This window comes from Nasonia vitripennis, chromosome 1 (genome assembly GCF_009193385.2).
Source record: "Nasonia vitripennis strain AsymCx chromosome 1, Nvit_psr_1.1, whole genome shotgun sequence".
Taxonomy (NCBI): Eukaryota; Metazoa; Arthropoda; class Insecta; order Hymenoptera; family Pteromalidae; genus Nasonia; species Nasonia vitripennis.
The window spans coordinates 960,747-981,089 of NC_045757.1; the positions used below are offsets into that span (position 1 = coordinate 960,747).

Below are 20,343 nucleotides of genomic sequence, written 5' to 3' on the forward strand. Positions count from 1 at the left end.
TGTGTGTGTGAGCGTAGCTATTAATAGGCCGGCATAGCCCGTGGCCCAATTTTTCGGCTCCGCCTAATGTCGCACGTGTGTGGCTCTCTCTCTCTCTCTCTCTCTCTCTCTCTCTCTCTCTCTCTCTCTCTCTCTCTCTGTCTCACTCTCGTGCCGCGGGAAACCGGTTCGACCCGCCGGTGAGAGGATTTTTCAGGTGAAAATTTTCGGTGAGCATAAAATAATGCGCCACAGGCGGCTACTTTGCCGCTCTATACGTTTCATCATCGATTTATCGGCTGTACACCGGCGACGCGTTGTCGCGTCTTCGCCCGAAATAGACGATGCCAAGTTAGCCGGAAGATGCGGGGATCGACCCTTTTTCCGCCGCAGGGATTAGACACACTTGCGGTATACTCACCTTTTTTCCGTTTTCGAGCCGCCGATCCAAAGGCTATTTTCGACATTAGGCCGAGTCTGAAGCTTGTGAATGATAATGAAGTTGCGTTATATTGTGTTTTATGAAATATCGCAGCAGAAAAACTAAAAATGACAACGCCAGACGCGATGATCGTTCCGAAGAAAAAACCGTTTTCAAAGCGTAAATCTGGCTCGTATACCTGGAGCTATTATGCTACAAAGCTCAACTGCGCATTTGGAAACAGAAGAAGCGGACAAAAACTCGACAAACTTTTCCATCGAAATCGAATTGGCCTCGTCAAGAAAAAAAAGACGCTCTACGGCAGAACTCGCGCGAAACTGTCCGTTTAAAGTCGAGTCTTTTGTAAAGGCAAAAACTCAACTTCATCTCTTCCCGGGCTTTTACAAGTTTATAAAAAGTTGACGACGGCCCATCGCGCAGGAGATTGGAGCAAACCAGCCTCGGAAACTATGATGAATAATCGAGCGAAAATCCGACGATGTCGCGGGAGGAAGTGAAATTCATTTTACAGCATTAGCCGATAAAGAGCTTTTTCTTCGTTTTCGCGTCGCTTTGCGAAAGAAAAGTTCCCGGCCAATCCGATGTAATCCGGTGATCGTAAAACTCCGTCGTCGATTGCAGCAGCGCAAACGAGCGCAAAGCCGCTCGAGTGTCTCGATATCAAGCCGCGAGGAAAACGGCCGCGAGTCCGTTGATCCGGTATATACGTGTGTGTGTGTAAGTGTGGATGGAAGACGATCGGCGACCTCGACCTTGTCCCCGCAAGTGCGTGGCAGAAGTCCCACAAGCGTCGTAAGTCGTCGCTCGACGTAACGCCGTGGAATTTTCGGAAGTGAGAACGGAGTTGGTGAAATTTTTCTGCTTAGAGCGGGGAATAAGCAATTTTATCTTCTTTTGCGGTATTTTTATTCGATTGGATACAACTTCTTTTTAAATCCTGTACACTTTCACTCGGATACATTTTTCGTGGACAGACTTCGTGGATATTTATGTGACAGCAAGTGATTAGGAAAAATTATAAACTGGAAATTCACGCGTAGAAGACGGAAATGAATTTTCCAACAAAGTCATTTTCAGTGTGTGCGTAATCAAAGCCACTCGGTGTATTATATGCTCGATAAGCTTCCAAAAAAAAAAAAAAAAAAAAAAAAAAAATCACCGAAAATGGCAACAGCCTCGAGTCGCAAAGGCCGATTACACACAGTCTTCGCAAGCGCTACACAAACATTCCCTCAAGCGTCGACGAGTCGATAGCCACGCGTGTAAGCTCCCGAACCCGTAATTTCGCGTTCGATACTCATGCACAAAGCACTAAACGAAGCGACATCGGGCCAATTTCCTCGCGCATGCACAAGGACGTCGAGTTGTACGTGGCCGTGCCCTTTGCTGCGCTGAATAGACCAGCGATGTTGTTATGAGGTGACCCTCAGTGTCAGTAGCTTGCGACGCATCTCCTCGCACTTCTTGTTATACCAGATGACTTTGTGGAGTAGCAGCTCCAGCAGAAAGATCAGCGCGTTCAGGAAGTACAACCGCCAGCCTAGGTTCAAAAGAACGTAGGACATGTACTTGGGGCTCAGTTGCGCCCTCTCCTTGTCACTGCCGCTGTTGGAGCTGTTGAACGTTAGTCGCCAGAGATCCTCTCTGAGCATCCTCACATCGAGGCCTGACTGCCTTATACGCTCGATATTGATGTTTATGCTTCCGACGTAGGGCGAACCCTTGCGCATGGTAATCGAGGCCCTGCTTGACCAGAGGCATCGCTTCATCGCCTTCATACTGGGCTTCTCACCTCTTTTGTTTCTGATGGACGTGTCGTACAAGACCTCGCCTTGGCCCTCTATCTGGCCCATCACACAGCTCACATTTTTGTAGAGGCTCAACCGCTCCAGACAATTCTCTTTAGTGCCCCAGTGACTTGCGTTCGTTCCGTCGCTTGCCCCAGGGCCGTACGAGATCCAGTGATTCGTAGGAGCAACCGAGTAATCGGTCAGCGGAGTGATACCCCACTTCTTGAATTCCCAAAAGTCGTTGAACTCGACCTCCGTCTCGATCTCCAAGGCGTTGCTCATGAATTCATTGAATAGTATCGTTGTGTAAATACTCGAGGCGACGGTCAGGCTAACGAACAAGACCCGGTCAACAGACCTATTGACCGTCCGGTCGATTGGAAAGTTTAGGAATATCCTGATCATATTGTCCACCGTCCAAATACGCCGATCTAGCCTCTTGCTAAACCTAACACGCGTGATGACGAATAATAAAACCACCGTACCGACCATCAGTCCTGCGTATTTTCGGCTGCTGTTGGGTTCATACAGAACTGGTATTATTGGACAAGCCACACTGATGAAAAGTGCTCGGCTGAAGGTCGCGAGCATCAAGGTTCGCATTACGTATTTAGAAGGTCGATGGTTAGCAAAGAAATCAACCCGACGACGGTTGAGCTCGTGAAGACAGTAGTTGGTGTCTGCAGTTCCATTATTGCAGAACCGAGGACCAGAGCGAACCAGAAATCGTATTCGAAAACTCATCATCTTGGCCAGCAATTCAATGATCTTAAACTCAGTACCACCTATCGCGATCACGTGACCCGTTTCGTTACGTTCAACGTGACAGAAGGGTAGATCGTGCTGTACGTGAACTGTCAAGGTATAACTCTGTAGATTATTCAGTTTGTCCGGAAACCAGTCAATGTCCTTTGCGCAGGTATTTACTTCGTATTTGTCTGTAAATGGGTTGTACTGGTGTATGGTATGGTCTGTAGTTATAAAAATAGTCAGACCCAAGAGTTGCCACTTCGTCCAGGCGTACTTGAGAATTTCTCTACTACGCACTTCTGAGGAAGTTACAATCAAGAATTTTTGTCGATGCATCGACCAGTGTACACTTTCAAAGGCGTAATTTATGGAGTTTAGAATGTATGACAGATTCGATCTAGATACGAAAACGAATAAATTGCTGGTACATCCGATTTGAATTATATTCAACAAGGACAGAGAGGTGTAGTTATTGAATGCGGTGCTGTCGTTCAATTTTATGGACGGTACCTCCGTCCATATGTAGTCAATAACTTCCTTCATAGATGCTGAAGTTTCGTTGGAATCTCCGTAAACGATAATAGCTTGGTACAGTCGTGGTTTAAAGAACCTTAATTGAAAACTTTGACGGAAGCAGTCGATAGCTTGTGTTCTTTGAATCGCTACCACTGATTTTCCAATCGTGAATGTTACAATTAATAGTATTCTACAAATAATCATCTTGTACTAGTTGTATTTCGTCGCAGAGCTATTAAACAAAACTGATCCACTTTTTCCAAGACCTCTGCTCTTCTGAAAAATCAATGCAAATTAGAGTAAAAGGCAAGTTACCGATGCTACTCTATGTGTAAATACTGAGCACGTGTAAGTAATTATACTGATATATTTATTGTAACTCAAGAACACCGACTAATTAACAAACTCAAAGTTTCATATTAATATGTATGCAAGCTAGTAATCTATTAATGGTTTCTATTTTTAAACGCCAGATAAAGCTCGATAAGAAGCACAAGCAGTGCCGTAAACAACCCACTCAAAAGAAATGTCAAGAGAAACTTTTCAGTCAACTGTATCAAGTAATCCTTCAACTCATCTTCTGTGCCAGAGGTACCAATGGAACCTACTTGAAGGGTAAGCTTGAAGTAATCATGTTTAGGTATTTCTTGATAATACCTGACTCTCTGAGCTTTACGACATTTATGTTAATCTCTTTGTGATAAACGGAATTCTTAGCCATCAGAAACCTAGACTTAGAAATCCATGGGCAGTCCTTCATGATTTCCATTACCGGTTTACCCTCTTTGACGGTTCTCACCATGACGATCGGTCGGGCGACGAGGCTAGCCATCAGACATGTCACATTCTTGTTCTTGAGCAGCTTTTCTAGACAAATTGTCCGATTTCCCCAGGACTGTATTGGCACGAAGTGCTCGATTCCGTCATCGTCGGTGACATTCAAATGTATTTGGCCTTCTATTTCACTTGGCTTCGCCATGGGTGTTAATCCCACCTTCAAAATATCCGATAGCCTGTCAAACGCTACTTTCTTCTCCGCGTTCATCTCGATTTCCGTGAGCTCGTTGTAATTCTTTCAGCAACTTTTTTCGGCTGCTCGTGGACGTTAAGACCTAGGATAAGTCGGGCCATTTCTATGAAGCTCCAAAACCGGCGCTCAAAGTGACAAAATCTTGCAACGAGGACGTCAAGCAAGACGCCAATGCAAGTAAGGAGATGAGAAAATGGCTGTCCAAACTGTTCTTCTTCGTGACGATTATCGGTACGTACAGCAAACATTGCTTCATTCTTCGCAACGTGGCAAATACTGCTGCTTCGCAGTATTTGAATTCTATCTGATGTATACTCGAGTGCGTAAGTGTCTACTTTTACGATATAATCGCTCTAAATGTGTCAGAAAAATTAGCAAGAAGCGAAAAAAAATGTAATTATTTCAATCAAGCGATACTCTCATTGTGCATTAAGAGATATTCACTGATATGCCTGATTTCTATTTTTAAACGCGAGAAAAAGTTCGATAGATAGTACAAGCAGTGCCATAAACAATCCACTCAAAAAAAAGGTCAAGAGAAACTTCATATTCAGCTGTATCAATAAGCGATCCTTCAAATTCTCGTTCTTGCCGGCTCCAAAAATAAAGCCTACTTGAAGCTTGAGGTTGAAGTAATCGTAGTCCAGGTACTTTCGGATGATCCCTGACTGCTTAAGCCTTACGACATTCCTATTAATCTCCTTACGATGTGCAGAGCCCTTAGCTATCATGAGCCTGGATTTAGAAACTGAGGGACAGTCCTTCATAACCCCCATTACTGCTTTACCCTCTTGGATAGTGCTCATCATGACAATTGGCTCAGCGACAAGGTTGGCTACCAGGCACGTGACATTCTTATTGTTAAGAAGCCTCTCTAGGCAGGCTTTTCGACTGCCCCAAAACTGGATCGGCACGAGGTGTTCGATTCCGTCATCATCGGTGATGTTCAAATTCGTATTCTCTGGCATTACGGTGGTATCTGCCATAGGCGTCAATCCGACCTTAAAAATATCCGATAGCGTGTCAAAAGGTACCTGCTGCTCCACATTCATGTGAATTTCGGTAAGCTCGTTGAATACGAGGGCAGAATATCTCATGGACAATATCACCAGGCATAAAAACACGATTCTTTCAGCACATTTTTCCGGTTGTGCGCGGACGCTGAAACCTAGAATTAGTCGAACCATCTCCGTGAAGCTCCATAATCGCCGGTCAAAGTGACAAAAGCTTGCAAGGAGTACGCCAAACAAGACGCCGATGACGATGGCAAGGAAGGAGATGAGATAATGACTGTCCAAACTGTTCTTCTTCGTGAGGATTATCGGTACGATGGGACAGAACTCTGTAGCCACCACGTGTGCACTGAACTCGTAAGTCTTAATGACATCCGATAGTCGTTTCGAAGTCCGGCTGTTCCCAATTAGGTCTATGTGTCCACTTTCCAATTCGCGAATTAGGTCGGTCAAATCAATATCATCAAAGAGGTTGGTTCTAGTCTTTTCAATTCGCGGCACAAAGTCTAACGTAGAATTCATACCTTGGCTGATAAAGTCGAGAACCCACACATCCGTACCGGACTTTTTTACCACGTGGCCCGTCAGGTTTCGTTCGATGTTGGAAAAAGGTGGATCGCTTACCAGGTCTACCCGCAGAGGGCTTCCATTTAGGTTCTTCATTTTATCGGGAAACCAGATAGTTTCAGAGCTACAATCGAATTTCGAATAAATTTTCAAAAAACCGTTGAACTGGACGATCATGGACGCGTGGAAACTCGAAGAAGCGTTTATCTTTTTCAATGCAACCTTGAACCTGACATGTAAGAGCGTTACATCCGGGAATTGCTTCTTCCACGCATACTCTAGTAGCTCAGAGGCCTCCGAATTGTAGTGGATCAATAGAATTTTAGAACGACGGATAGACCAGGAAAGTTTGTACAGATGATCCAACATATTTCTGATGTAAAAGTCACTGGACGAAATAAACACGAAAAACGTACTTGGCAGTCCTATTATCGTCGAACGTGGCAAATTAAAAGGGTGATTAGTAGGAACACGTTTGTCAATGCCCATAGTTGGAAACCGATTGAGAAACATCTTACTCGCGTGGTCGATCAAACTTGAATCGTAATCGTACGAATTGTCCGAAACAATGGTTATCTGATTTACAGATAGATTCGAGTTTATGAAGTATCTCAAACTCTCGAGACACTCGCTCAATACACTTAGCACTGGGCAGAAAAATATAAGCCCAAGTAAGAGCCTCATTTCGTACAGCTAACATTGCTTCATTCTTCGTAATCCTGCTAATACTACCGCTTCGAAACATATCTGCATACTCGAGTGCATAAGTGCCTACGATTACGAGAAGTCCAGTCGTTTTTACGATCACTAAACATATAATCGCTCTACATCTGTCAGAAAAATTACGCTACAGTTTTTTTCCCAGAGATTATCGCAATGACACTTTCTCCAGTTACTATCGCCGCAAAAAGCGAAAAATGCTGACCTTCGAAACCAAGCAATACAGACATGGTGCACTAAAGGACATTCACTGAATACGTATAGTCTGTTCTTTGTTTCAAAGCTAAAAACGCGCCGCTATCATCCCGTCTCCTGAAGTACTGATAACGGCGTATCGTCACCTTACTCACTGCTCTATGCAGCCATTCCTTTTCTCGTCCGACTTACAGAACCAGGAAGCAACGCCAATGAGCTTCTCTCGTAAACGTTTTATCTCGACACGCGTGCTTCGGCTTGTAAAAGTGGGCAAACAGAGCTGTATTTGCTGCGCGTGTTAGTCGGAAGTGCAATTATTATTATTGGCTTTTCCGATTTTCTAGGATTTGCGGCTTTCGGCGAATAGTTCTGCACGCGATATGAAAATTTCAATTGCACAATGAGGTAATAACCCACATCCGTCATATGTATGTATGTCGCAGTTATGGGTGTATAGGTGTACAAGTATATATCCTCGAAATCGTTGGTCAGTAAAGAATTCAGGAAAAGTAGCGGCAATCAGCCTATTGATTGAATGATTGTGCAATTATGTCATAAGATATAATAATACCCATTGCGTACAGAACAAATACAAGTATATATTTATACAAGGTATGACAAGCACACATGCGCGTCGTGATATAATTCGCTCCCGCATATCTATAGGATCTTCCATACGTATAATAATGCACGCGCTCGTTCTTCCGAGCCTAATCAATTCTAGTTCAACGTACCTACTTACCAACTCGGCTGATTACATAAAAGTCGCAATTGAAATCTCTGTACATACGTCTTGCAATGAAAGGCCTTTAGTCGGTGAATCTCATTGATTTTTCTCACAGCTGCGCAGATAAGATTAAATTACGCCAGATTAGATTCGCTCCAAGCTCTCGGGAGTGAAATATACGCCGAAAGGAATGAGAATAGGCATCGCCGAGTCGGTTCGCATAATGAGTGATTATCGCGATGCCGTTAAAGTATACAAATTCCGCCGATGTAACAGTAAATTAATTTGAATATTGCGCGGCAAACAAGAATAAAAGGTGTATAGGTATCTCGATCGATAACTCTGTACACGCATACGCTTGTACCGGTCGGCATCGTCGTTACCGACGGGATGCCGGTACTGCAGAGCGGCATACTATTGGAGCAGGTTTCGAGGTTAGGTAAGCTTGTGTACAAATCGTGCGTCGCATTCACACGAGTCGTCTTGAGCTCCGCGTATATCCGTTATTTTGTGAGGAATACTGCAAGGAAAATTTGAAATTAATTGAAAATAACGAATAAAATAAGAAAATTCAATCATGGATGACGAGGCGGAAACTTACAAGCTTTGGCGCATCCGTAAAACGGTGATGCAGTTGTGCCACGATCGAGGTTATCTCGTTACCCAGGATGAGTTGGACCAAACGTTGGAGCAGTTCAAAGAGCAGTTTGGAGACAAGCCCAGCGAAAAACGACCGGCCCGAAGTGACTTGATTGTTCTTGTCGCCCACAACGATGACCCCACAGACCAACTCTTCGTTTTCTTCCCCGATGAGCCCAAAATTGGTATCAAGACCATCAAGACCTACTGTCAGCGTATGCAGGAAGAAAAGATCCACAGGTAATGTCTATAAACTTTTTCATTGCTTAAGTCTCAATAATGAGTAATTTTCAACGTCATTGTTGAAATGTCTTTTGGAGGTTGAAAAACTTGAGACTGATTGCATCATATATTTTCTAAATTGAAATGTGAACTTGCAGGGCCATCATCGTGGTACAGTCAGGTATGACGCCATCGGCCAAGCAATCTCTTGTAGACATGGCACCCAAGTACATTCTCGAACAGTTTCTTGAGTCCGAGCTTCTAATCAACATCACAGAGCACGAGTTGGTGCCTGAGCACATTGTCTTGACTCCGGATGAGAAAGAAGAACTGCTTACCAGGTATAAACTTAAAGAGAACCAGCTTATGCGTATACAGGCGAACGACCCTGTTGCCAGATACTTTGGGTTGAAAAGAGGTCAAGTTGTCAAGATCATTCGTCCATCTGAGACTGCGGGACGTTACATTTCATACAGATTAGTGTGTTGAGTGAAATCTGGCAATATTTTTACAAAAAGCCATGTTTATATGATATATTGAAAGTTATATCTTGTATATAATTACCACGAGGCATCAGAACTTGATGAAACTAAGGCTTTCCGATCTTGGTAATTTCCAAAGGATGTTTAAGTTGTGTAAGATTAGATAATATTCAAATGTTTAGCTCAATTCACTTTTTTATTGATGCAATGACGTTTCTTTCAAACTGTCTCTTTACACTAAGTACTATGATGTATCTGCTCTATTTTGATAAAACTTCCCTGTAACTGTTTAAGAGAACAAAACTTGTAAATAGCAAAACTTTCTAATAAACTTAATGTAAGAAAGATTGTTTTTCATAACTATATGAAATAAAGAATAAGAAGTAATGTATGCTCTGAAATAACACTTTATTCTATGATCATTATATTCGTGATACATAATGATTTTTATAATATTTTACATAAAATAAAAATAATGCATCTAGTGTGTATGAATTTGTAATTATACTTCAAAAATAATAGAGAAAAACGACTTACGTACAGGCAACTACATGACTAAATTCCATTCTCACTGTACAACATTTTGGTCCGAGAATTTTTTCGAGTTCATCGTCTCAATTCCAGTTAAAACTAAAAAATGTACTTCATTTTCAACTCACATTTTAACTTTGTCGTTTCATGGCTGTTTTCTTTTTTTCACGTTACGTGATAGACGAATAATGGGGTAGTATACAAAGGATTCAAGCTATACGCGATTATTCAGAATTACTTAGTATGAGACAAGCAATATTGCTCTAAGCATTTACTGCACACACTTAAGCTACGAAGAATCTAGTGTTGTGTAGCTTGAATTAGCTTGACTACAAGTTCATAGCTTGTCGACAAGTTTGCTAACAAATTTGATTTCTTCTTTACTTCATACCTTTCTGAGAAAACTTATACGTTAGTTACATATGAATTAAGTAATCGTTAGTTATTATTTCGTATTGTATAGAAATTCGTAACGCAATTAACATATGTCCTCTTCACTGCAAGGCAATTAATTTATCAAGTCGAGATTAAAACAACTTTCTTCCAATTTTTTTTTTCAATTTTCCACTTTACTTTGAAATACTTCTCAACAAGACAAAAACGTCGAAGAGAATCAAAAAGATTACTCCTGATCGTTTTCACTTTCATTTTTAAAATACAAATTCTGAAGCACCGTAGATTGAACACATCGCATCGCGTGTAGGATAGAATTTTCAAATTTACTCGAGGCTCGGCTAAAAATGAAAAGCACGTCTCCTCGAGTAGCCATTTTAATTCTCTCGTTTTCGAACTCAAAAGAGCATTTGGCAGGAACTGTCACTTATGCGTTGCAAATGTCGTTCATTTTTATTATTATAAAAACGAAAATGGACTATTCTTTCAGTTTTTCTATCTCAGTCGGATGAACCTTAAACTCTACATGCATTACAAAGTCTTTGTTATGTCGATCGTTTATATTTTCTTTATGTTTATACTCTGATCGAGGGCTTGTGTGATGAGAAAAAGGAAACAAAATATGTTCGTATGATTAATATAATATATTGGTATTAATAAAATGTAACATAACGCAATAATAATTAATAATAATAATTACATAGTAAAAGTAAGGCTTCGTTTAAAAAAAAAGGCATAATAGCAGCATGATTCAGCAAAGTGTCAAGATTATAGAAAGTATAAGAATAAAAAGTTGAAATTACCAGTAAAACAATCATTAAAAAAAAAGAGAGAAAATTCACACTGAGACAAAATTTTCCATGTTGATGCAACATCGGGAGGGGAAAAATGCCATTTCGTATGATGTAGACAGGATCTGATCGATGCTCCAAAGTAATTGTTTCTTACACATTGCAATCTGGTTTACATCTTCTATCCTCGTACCGCGTCATAACAAAGAAAAAGTTCATCTTAAGTATCTACGAGTTTTGAATTGCTAGTTCATACACGTTATATTCGTCAAAGGAGAAAAACAGTATTTGATATTCACTTGCTACATCTTTCGTTTATCCCTATATTGTTTTAATAAATATTGAACCTCGCCCAACAATTTTTCGCCGGAGAAATATTTTCAACCAAAAACGAACTTGCACCTTTTCCTCCAAGGTAAAGTCTGTGTTAAGTCAAGAAATTAAGGCATATGCTCACAGACTTTAGAATTGCAGTTTCAACAATATTTACGAAAAAAATACGAATGGACACAAAACTACTCCGCAAGTATCAAATACTGAAAAGACTGTGTAGGTATTTGCTATAGTGAAAAACAAAAAAAAAGGTATGTGACGGGTGAGAATTACATCATTAAATTGCCACTTGAGATCTAGTACCGTAATATTTCGTATTCCTTGTAAGCCCACTTTTAGATTTTCAAACAAGAAAGCTCAGATAAACGACGTGTACTCGGAGAAATTAATATTTGTGCATACGGAAAATGCTTTTTCTCTTAGTACAGGCCAAATATATATTCGACGCAAGACAACTTTTTTCACGATTTTCTTTTCTTATTAAACTTGCAAGAAGAAATATTTTACAGCGTCGTCTTCTTTCGTCCGACCTAATATTTATATGGATTTTACATTTCATTAAAATAATAATGATGATAATTATAATAATAATTCAGCTCAATCGCGGAAAAGTCTGCAATTTTCTAGGCCAGTGTCAGCCATTTATATGATAATTGTTATTATTTTCCTTAAAAATACGTCTTAGCGCTGCAGCATAAAATTGATTTATATCATCAGCACGTAAGCAACATTTTTTCCTTTTAGAGAATCCGCTGACACTCTTATCTTCGACAATCGACAAGTTGAATTGGATGATTTTCTTCGACCGGACAACGGTCGTTGACTATAACGCTCCGATCGTGTGTCTCTTTCCTTGGCTTTTAAAAAAGGGAGCTTGCGTTAATCGTCAGATCGAATAAAAGACTTAATACTTGTAAACTACACGCGACTCGACGTTTTGTACTTCTAATACTACTCAAAACACTCACGTAATACTCAAAGTCCCTTACAGCAATCGAAAAAAAAAGAGAGAATAACCAGGAGGAAAGTACCGATGCGCAGTCGAATCGCTCAGTCAACGCCGGTCAACGCCGGTCCTCGCACCAATGCACTCAACGAACTCAGTACTGTGCTGTCTCAATCCATCCAATTCGCACATCTGCCCTCTCAGACCGCGAGAGATTCTCCTCAAAGCATAACTCATAATATAGTATATAATAATTACAAGCACAAAACAGTCAAGGACTAAACACGTTTACACTCTTCCGTCGCTCGCTCAGTGATATAAAAATCCGAAAGTATGCCTCGAACCGCGAGCCGGTCCGACCCCGGGCCTGCGAACGCAATACAGAGACAGTAGACAGAGTACGGGGGGAAAAGGAAAAGCGGATGAGGAGCGGAGTCGGACCGAGTCGTCTCTCTACCTATACATCCTATCGCACTCGTCGGCTCAGCAGGCTAGGGGCGACGAGGAGGAGGCGGCCGTGGATGAGTCCCGTCCCGAGCGGGAGGAGACCCGACGTCTCGACCACCAATACATCCGGCTCGCCCAGTCGATCAGCGGAGTCTGGAGGATGCTGTTGATCAGCTCCGCGGTCAGCCTGATCCGGTAGACTATGGGTATGGCCGCGCACCCGCTGCGTCTTCCACGTGGCACGTACGAGGTCTGCAAGCAGAATAAGCCGTCAGTTTCCACGTATACGAAACACAACTATTATAGCCCGGAATCTGGCGATACCTAGGAGTGATATGGGGTGACGTAGGTGGAGGGAAAGAGTCCCCGTCTGTTTCCGATCTCGCCGTGCCACCAGTGCTGATCCGCGCGGTCCGTCACGGTGATGACGTCGCCTCGCCTGAACTCCAGCTCGCCCGGCTCCTGCGGCGTGAAATCGTACAGGGCTTGTACCAGGCACTGCAAGACAGAATAAGAAAAACAATTAATTCACCGATAAAACTGCTGCTTCGATCGCCGAGAGAGCGAGGCTTAATCGGCCGCGCTCGGCGCTACAGCAGCACGAGCCGTACAAGTGTTACAGTCGCGAATCTCAAGGTCGCGTCGACTGGCTTTCGTAATTGCGGCAATTGCGCTCGCGAGATTCTCCTCGTTTTTTTCCCCGGAGTATCGTCTTGACTTGTTGCGTCAAACTGCTTGGCGTTTCTCTCTCTCTCTCTCTCTCTCTCTCTCTCTCTCTCTCTCTCGCTTCGTTCTGATGTTTCGGAGATTAGGATTTTGCGTATAAATTCGCCGTATCGCTCTACACCACATGGCGAACGGCGATTTATCCTCGTTCGCAACGGCGCAATTGTATAGCTAATTGGACCATAAAGATACGGCATCGTAATCTGCGAAGAACGATAAGCAGTATAGACATAGACTCACCTCTTCGGGCACCATGTCGCGCAGTTTGACGTCCTGCGAGCGGGAAACGGAGGCGGTGCGATGGTACTCGACGAGTTCGTTGAGGCTGCTGAACTTGACGACCCAGAGGAAGAACTTGCCCTGCGCGTCCCGAAGGACTTTGAAGTGCTGCACGCCGTCGGAGCACCTGCAAAGAGAATTTTTCATTCGTTACTCAGCAGTTCGAAAGTTGCCTATGCGTCGATACTCACTTGACGGACAGGGAAAAGTCACCGGGCGAACTCTCGCTGATCCTGATTAGAAAGGCGCCCTCGTGTTTGTTCATCAGTAGCCTCTCGGCGTCCGCTCGAGTTATCCTACCGTAGTACCAGCTGTGAAATGTCGTAAAACGTACACAAAGTGATGAGAGATCTCGCGCAGTATGAATCGAGTCGACGCATTTATATATTTTATCAAAGCTTTTATACTCACTCGTGATTCTTCATTTCTATGTAGTTGCTGGGGATGAGACCCTCCCGCGAGTCGAGCTCCGCTCTGTACCAGTTCATGTCGTCCTCCATGTTGAGGATCTGAAAAGCGAACAAAGTCGGAGCGTGAATATGACGTCATGTGTGGGAAACGAGTGCGAAGTTGCATTAAAAAGCTCCACATTCACGGCTGAAAGTGAACCAACCGCTTTGACATTCTGAAAGCCTATATGCATTTCGTGACGCAATCGATTTTTCCAAAGTAAGAACTCGAAACGGCCGTCGTGACGGAGGTAATTACGCAAATTGGCCGTTTGTCATTTTTTCTGCAGCAACGTATCAGTCAAGATCAGAAAAATCGGTTCCCCCGCGGAGCAAAGCAAATGTCCGTCGGTGAATCGTCGCTGCGCTGTCGATAGCTATTTACAAAACAGCTATAGCACAGCTATGCACACAGCGCGGGATGTATTTTCCTCCAGTCGCGCGCGCGCGTTATCGAGCTGTTACGTGTCCTGCGATGCGCTGCAGGAGATAATTTTTTCGGTCTCGTGTCAATATCGCCGATAACGAGAGAGATTGAAAGAGCGATGTTGTTGCGTCGCGGAATATATTTGTAAATATTGGGATGCTTATTTCAGATTCGCTTTTTCGTCGTACGAGCGAATCGAAATCTTCGCCAACTGTCTGGCCCTGAAACATCGTAAAAAGATATTCAGCCGCGTCGTCTCGATCGAGTGATAACAAAAGAACCTTCCCTTTCGCGTCCTTTTTATTCATAAACAAGCAAACCCATCAGACGAGACTCGGATCAGCTACTCAGCTGACGAGGACAAAAGACATATCGGCTCGCGCGCGGAAAACTGGGTTGCGCTCGAAATATATTTTTCCAGAGCATTGAGTTTCATTGCGCCTCTGCCGCTGCTGCAGCAGCCGAGAATATATAATACCTATGCAACCGCGTTTCCGAAATATCCTACACACCAGCGCCGGCACCGAGTGCGACGCGTTTCTCTCTCTCTCTCTCTCTCTCTCTCTCTCTCTCTCTCTTTGAAGTCGTCGCGATATTCTAAATTCACATCCCCGCGTCGTGTACCTGAGCATACAAGTAACGAAAAAAGAAAGAGGCGAGCAACAAACCGAGTAATTAGTCGAGCGCATCCCTCTCGATTTTACATTCACTCGTACGTGTCGCTGCTGCAGCGCAGTCTCCGGTTTTTCGCGCTTGATATGCACCGTCCGGGAGCGGACAAAAGGCAAAAACGCGCAGACTAATTGAGCCGACGATCCGGCCGCGAGTGTGGAGCAGAGCGAGGAATAAAAGGAGAAAGTACACGGACGCGCAGCGACACTGCTATGTCGGAATAGAAATGAGCAAACAGCCGCGCATAAGATCGAACTGCAGTGTCGAATGACGATGAAAACGGATTTTATTCCATAAACTCGTATACGGCGCATTCGAGCTAACGATGGAACGCAAAAGCGCGGCGCGCGCGATTTGTTCGGAGAACAGCTCGTTCGCGTGTAATTACGGAGATTTCAGTCCTAATCGCTCGGCTTTCCAGTGTGTACGTAATGGCAATCGGAGCTGATTTTGAGGAAGAGCCGTAAAAGTCAAGCTCCTCGTTCGAAGCCTCGTTTTGGAAAGCGGCGATGCGTCATCGGCGAATACCTGCCGGCCACTACTATATTGCGCGCCGAAAGAGAGAGAGAGAGAGAGAGAGAGAGAGAGAGAGAGATTTCGCTCAAAACAGCGCGTAACTTTACCGTTACAACAATTATAACTCCTCCGCTATGTTTTCTTCTCCTCAACTCCTATATATCTAGTATATCCTATTATTAAGCGCCGATAATCGCAGGTATATTTATCGGCGACACAATCGATAATTTTTCTCGCCTCGCGCGTTTTCCTCGTGCCCGAGGAGATTATATTGGGAAAATTAAAATAGCCACGGATGAGCGAGGGGAGTGGATAAATAAAGAAAAGTAAAAGCTTCGAGTTATCGCGCAATTTCCTGAAATACTCATTTATTTTCAATGACAATCTCCAGCCGGATAACGCAAGCGCTTCCGGCGAGAGACGTTTTTGGAATTTTCTAGTTGAACTTCCGAACCCGATACACAAGAGAGAGAGAGAGAGAGGGAGAGAGAGAAAGAGAGACTCGACGCGAGTATAGCAATAAAGTGACTCTGCTCGCTCTTGGCAATAAACGCGCACGCACACAATGAGTACAAAGAAAGCAGAACTGCTTATCAAAGGCCGCCGCTGCACAGGTGTCCTGGCAACGCGAGCTGCATCAGCCTCGAAAATGCGTCCTGCCTCTCTCGGACCGGAGAGAAGAAAAAAAAATCGAAGAACGCCAGAGCAGCAGCGGCAGCAGCAGCGGCGCTCGGCTCGGAAAGTTCGGGATATACCGCGAGGTACAGTAGGGGGGGGGGAGGGGTCAAGAGACTTCCGAGGAGTGCGAGGGGGGGGGGAGGGCCTCGCCGTCCGTCCAGCCCCGGGAGCCCGCGACCCTTCGGCTCGGCTGTCCGTCTTCGCCGCGCGCGACGTCGAGCACCGACTCTCATCCGGGTTGGACTGAGAGCGAGAGAGGGCAGAGAGCTACGAGTCGCACATAACCTGCAAGCGGCCCGCGACTCTGTGTTTACGTCCCGATGAATCACGCGAGCTGGCTACTCGGCTGCGCTGAGAGGTACGTGTGCGGACTGACCTTGAGAACCTGGTTCCTCCGGAAGCTGAGCTCGTCCTCGGCGGTCGCCGTGAAGTCGTGCTTCGCGATCGCCTCCATCCTTCGGCAGTTTATCTTTCGTACGCGCTCGTCTGCTGCTCTGTGCTGCTCGAATCTCCGGGCGCAGAGAGTCGGTAGGTTAGGTTCGTCGGGGCCGTGGGCGGCGGGCGGCGTGCAGGAGGTGCGTAAGAGCTGCGTGCAGGAGTCCGCGATCGCGCGGATCGGATCTCCTCGGGAACTACTTCTCCGTGCGTGTCCCTGTAGCCGCGGGTTCTGTGTATCGCTCGCGCTGCGAGTAGACACAGGCGGCGGCGGCGGCGGCGGCGGCGGCGAGTGCGGTGCTGCCCCCTGTCACGATCCGCTGATGCTTTTCTTCACGCTGATCGCTCCTTAACCTACGCTCTGCTCGCCTTTATTGCGTGTCGCGGTTACGGAACTATCGAGTAGCACATACGCCCGGCCCTGCACAACGCGCTGCTGCTGCTGCGTCCATCACTCGACACTCCGCGCACCGAACTCTGTGTATCGTAGTACTCCCAGCAGCCCTTGTGTCTATCTAAGTATACAGCAGCGTCAGCAGCTCGCTGCGATGGTACAGGATGTGTGTCGGCCGGAAACGCCTCGGAGCAGAGAGCTGAGAGGGACTGGAGCGTTTCTTCTCGAACTGCTCGCCGCCAAGAAGTGCGAGGGCTCGGACAATGCGTCCCTCGAATCTCGATGCGCACTCGATTTCTCTCTCCACTTAGTACGCGCACTCGCGGCGACAGCGGCAGCAGGCCTGCATATCGTCCGTCGTCGTCTTAACAGGCGTAACGCACTCGTCGCCGCGTAGCTGCTTACTATGCTACTCTTGCAGCGAGCAGCTTCTCTCTCGGCAGCGGCGCGTTCAGGTCGTTCCCTGCGCTGCGCCGCTCCCCCCCCCCCCTCCCCCTCTCCCGCTGGCGATCCGCTAGCGATGTATCGTGCGTGTACACGTACAGCACACACCCACGATATCGACTCTTTCTCTCTCGCTCGCTCTCTTGGACTCTTTGGAGCCCGCGGCGAGCTGAGCTTATGGTAAGCTGACGCCAGCGACGGTCAGAGCTGTCTCGCAAGAGCGCGGAGATGCTGTTGATCTTGGGGAGAGATTCGAGAGCGAGTTTTGGAGCTGACTTATCAGCTGGAGATATTGTGCGCCCTGTTTTGAAAGACGGAGAAGCGTGAGAAGCTCGTCTCTTTGTGCGCTTGGCAGCAGTCCCTGACTATATTTCGAATTAAGAAGCATACGTTTTTCTACCTGTTGCGCGCATTTTTACCCCATCAGACTCTCTGGCGCTTTTTCCTCGATCGCGTCGCAAAACGTCAAAAAGATCCGGGCAATGAGCATCGCGGCACCGAGACGAGAGCAATCGTGATGATGTGTCGCGTCGCGGCTGCCCGCATGAGTGCTCTCTCTCTCTCGAGCAATAAAAAGGGAAAGAGAGACGAGCCTCTCGAGCGACGATGAGTTCGAGATTAAAGTCTAGGTGGTCCCCCCGTCAGCGCTCCTCGCTCGGGTTTTGCTCTCAATTTCGAAGCTTTGGAGAATTTCTTGCTCGGAATTTCGTGAAAATGACTTCATAGGAACTCTGATATAGTTCCTCTGCGCGGGAAGTCCGAACAGTCGCTTATCTCCTTCGTGCGTGTGTGCGTACAATATACGAATGATAATGAACAGCGCAGAGCAGCACTGCGGTCGTTACGAAAATCCCGCGGAAAGTGGGCCGATACTTATAATTGCGAATCGCTCTAGCTGCTGCGATAAAAACGGCGACAGGTTGCGCGCTCGCCGGATATCGTCTTATCGCTCGCTCGCTCTTTTTGCTGCTGCTGCTGCGAACTTACGCAATTCCCGGCTGCGCCTGCGGTTGTACGCAAGTTCGCGCGATTCGACTCCGATCTTTGTATACATTGCAGCGGGCTGTTATTATTAATTTAAATCGCGTAAGCCTCGTAACGGATACAGATGAATTCCAATAACTCGACAAATTTACGTTCATCTCCAGTCGAAATGAAAAGAAAAATTCGCAATTCACCTCACTCGAAGCGTAACTCGGCGCGCGAGGCTGTTGCACAATCGCGCGAACGCGAGAGAATCGCTGGGATGAGCGATTTTATAATTGCCGCCGCAGCCTCGTTATCTCGCCACAGGATCGTTAATTACGTAAAAGGAAGCGCCGCCGGTATACGTGTAAAGCACCCAATTGTTCCGATCTATTCGACGCGCGCGTGCTTATCCAATTCGCGGGTTTTTCCGATGGACCTTTGTGTGTTTCGCGACTTATACAACGCGCGCGGCTCGCATATACAAAAGCAGTAGTTTCGTCGCTCTAAGGTCGTTGGAAAGCAATCCCAAGGTCGGCTGTGTGAATTCGAGCGCCGTCAGCCGGACGGAAAATTTCCAGACGCGTCGCGTCTTCGTCCGGAAAAGGGCAACGCTCTGCGAAAATAAAGCGAGCGAGCAATCTGGCAAGATCTTGATTGCCCGAGGGGGCTTCTCCGCATGAGCCTCCGAGGGCTCACTCGCGTCTCTCTCTCGTCTGGTCTTTCGGGAAAACGCAATTTAGGCCTATTCACGGCGCTGGCCTTTTTTCTCAACCCCGCCGACGCTTGAAATCCTCTCTCTCTCTCTCTCTCTCTCTCTTTCGCGCGCGTCTTTATCGCTGTTGGGAAGTGGAGGCGTGTGTTATTTGAAAAAAAAAAGTTCAGCATCGTCGCGGAGGCGGCAGAGAAGTGGCACGTCGGAAGCCTCGCGCGCGACGCGTCTGGCTTGTACAGCAACAACTGGCATGCATACGTGCTTTCCGCGTTCCTCCCTCTCCTCTCTCTCTCTCTCTCTCTCCGCGCTTCCGGATTATATGCGCTTGTCTCTCGACTCGCGTATCGGAGCATCGGGCTACAATGTATATCGCAAGCGCTACCGATCCAGCCTTTTGGGGATCGGCACGGCGGGATTAATAAAAAGAGAGACGAGTCGTGGGATCGCATTCCGGTTCCTCGCGTCCATTTCGGGAGACCTCTCCGATCGAGTCGGATCAGACAAATACGCACAGAGCGACTTTCTTTTCTCCGCGGCGCCGAGCAAACTCGTAAATATGAGCGCATCGATATCCGGGGATATCCCACACGCGACTCTCTCTCTCTCTCTCTCTCTCTCTCTCTCTCTCTTCAGCGCGCTGACGTCATTCGTCGACTCCCGTGACGCAGGACGCAGTTTACGCATGTCGCTCTCTGCCTGTGTCTTTCTTTCCTCGGTCGCGTGCATGAGTAGGAGGTGCACAGTCGACTGGTCAGTGCATGACTCTGTGGAATTTCGGAGATTCGGCGACTTTTGATCTATACCTTCCTTTTATTCGACTTTGCGGGTAAATCTAGAAGAAGCGTTAGCTGGATATCTCGCGCTGGTACACCCGTGCGGTAAATCGATCATTCCCCGCGGCGCTTTTCGCGCTCGTTTTTTAAAAACAAAACCAGGCAGGCCCTCCGCCGGTAAGCTGGCGCGATTCGGCTCGCCAAGTCGATGCTGCCACCCGCCGGCCTCGACCCCAACCTCGAAGCTCTCCCCTCCAGCTCGATCGATAAGACAGACAGCCTCTGTGTAGGTACTTTCGACGCACACACGAGATCGTCGTAACAAATAACGCCGACGGCAGGACTCGCGTAGGTAT

The 20,343-nt window shown here is 46.0% G+C and overlaps 3 protein-coding genes across 4 annotated transcripts; 1 reads left to right on the forward strand and 2 right to left on the reverse strand.

The window, feature by feature from the left end:
- Positions 1-1,064: 1,064 nt before the first annotated feature.
- On the reverse strand, positions 1,065-3,705 carry LOC116416018. The gene has a single exon (XM_031922209.2). It carries the CDS (start codon positions 3,679-3,681, stop codon positions 1,834-1,836), a length of 1,848 nt encoding a protein of 615 aa, XP_031778069.1. The 5' UTR covers positions 3,682-3,705; the 3' UTR covers positions 1,065-1,833.
- A 4,432-nt stretch (positions 3,706-8,137) lies between these two features.
- Positions 8,138-9,476, forward strand: LOC100115905 (DNA-directed RNA polymerases I, II, and III subunit RPABC1). The gene is made up of 2 exons (XM_001604912.5): positions 8,138-8,608; positions 8,749-9,476. Exons 1-2 carry the CDS (start codon positions 8,307-8,309, stop codon positions 9,077-9,079), a joined length of 633 nt encoding a protein of 210 aa, XP_001604962.1. The 5' UTR covers positions 8,138-8,306; the 3' UTR covers positions 9,080-9,476.
- A 674-nt stretch (positions 9,477-10,150) lies between these two features.
- LOC100115944 (protein enhancer of sevenless 2B) lies at positions 10,151-17,566 on the reverse strand. 2 transcript variants are annotated; one of them, XM_008204475.3, is made up of 6 exons: positions 16,637-17,566; positions 13,930-14,027; positions 13,710-13,829; positions 13,480-13,645; positions 12,838-13,011; positions 10,151-12,765 (listed from the first exon to the last, which is right to left on the reverse strand). In XM_008204475.3, exons 1-5 carry the CDS (start codon positions 16,712-16,714, stop codon positions 12,838-12,840), a joined length of 636 nt encoding a protein of 211 aa, XP_008202697.1. In that variant the 5' UTR covers positions 16,715-17,566; the 3' UTR covers positions 10,151-12,765. The 2 variants fall into 2 exon arrangements, with proteins under 2 accessions (XP_008202697.1, XP_031778073.1); XM_031922213.2 differs by lacking the exon at positions 16,637-17,566 and adding an exon at positions 14,132-14,304 and having other exon boundaries at positions 11,380-12,765.
- Between the last annotated feature and the right edge of the window lie 2,777 nt (positions 17,567-20,343).

Excerpts from the sequence above, each read along its gene's own strand:
- LOC100115905 (XM_001604912.5), top strand. The coding sequence starts at position 8,307 with ATGGATGACGAGGCGGAAACTTACAAGCTTTGGCGCATCCGTAAAACG. Across the intron at positions 8,609-8,748 it reads CAGGAAGAAAAGATCCACAG|GGCCATCATCGTGGTACAGT; the intron begins GTAATGTCTATA and ends GTGAACTTGCAG.
- LOC100115944 (XM_008204475.3), bottom strand. The coding sequence starts at position 16,714 with ATGGAGGCGATCGCGAAGCACGACTTCACGGCGACCGCCGAGGACGAG. Across the intron at positions 13,830-13,929 it reads ATAGAAATGAAGAATCACGA|CTGGTACTACGGTAGGATAA; the intron begins GTGAGTATAAAA and ends GACATTTCACAG. Across the intron at positions 13,012-13,479 it reads GCGACATGGTGCCCGAAGAG|TGCCTGGTACAAGCCCTGTA; the intron begins GTGAGTCTATGT and ends TCTGTCTTGCAG.
- LOC116416018 (XM_031922209.2), bottom strand. The coding sequence starts at position 3,681 with ATGATTATTTGTAGAATACTATTAATTGTAACATTCACGATTGGAAAA.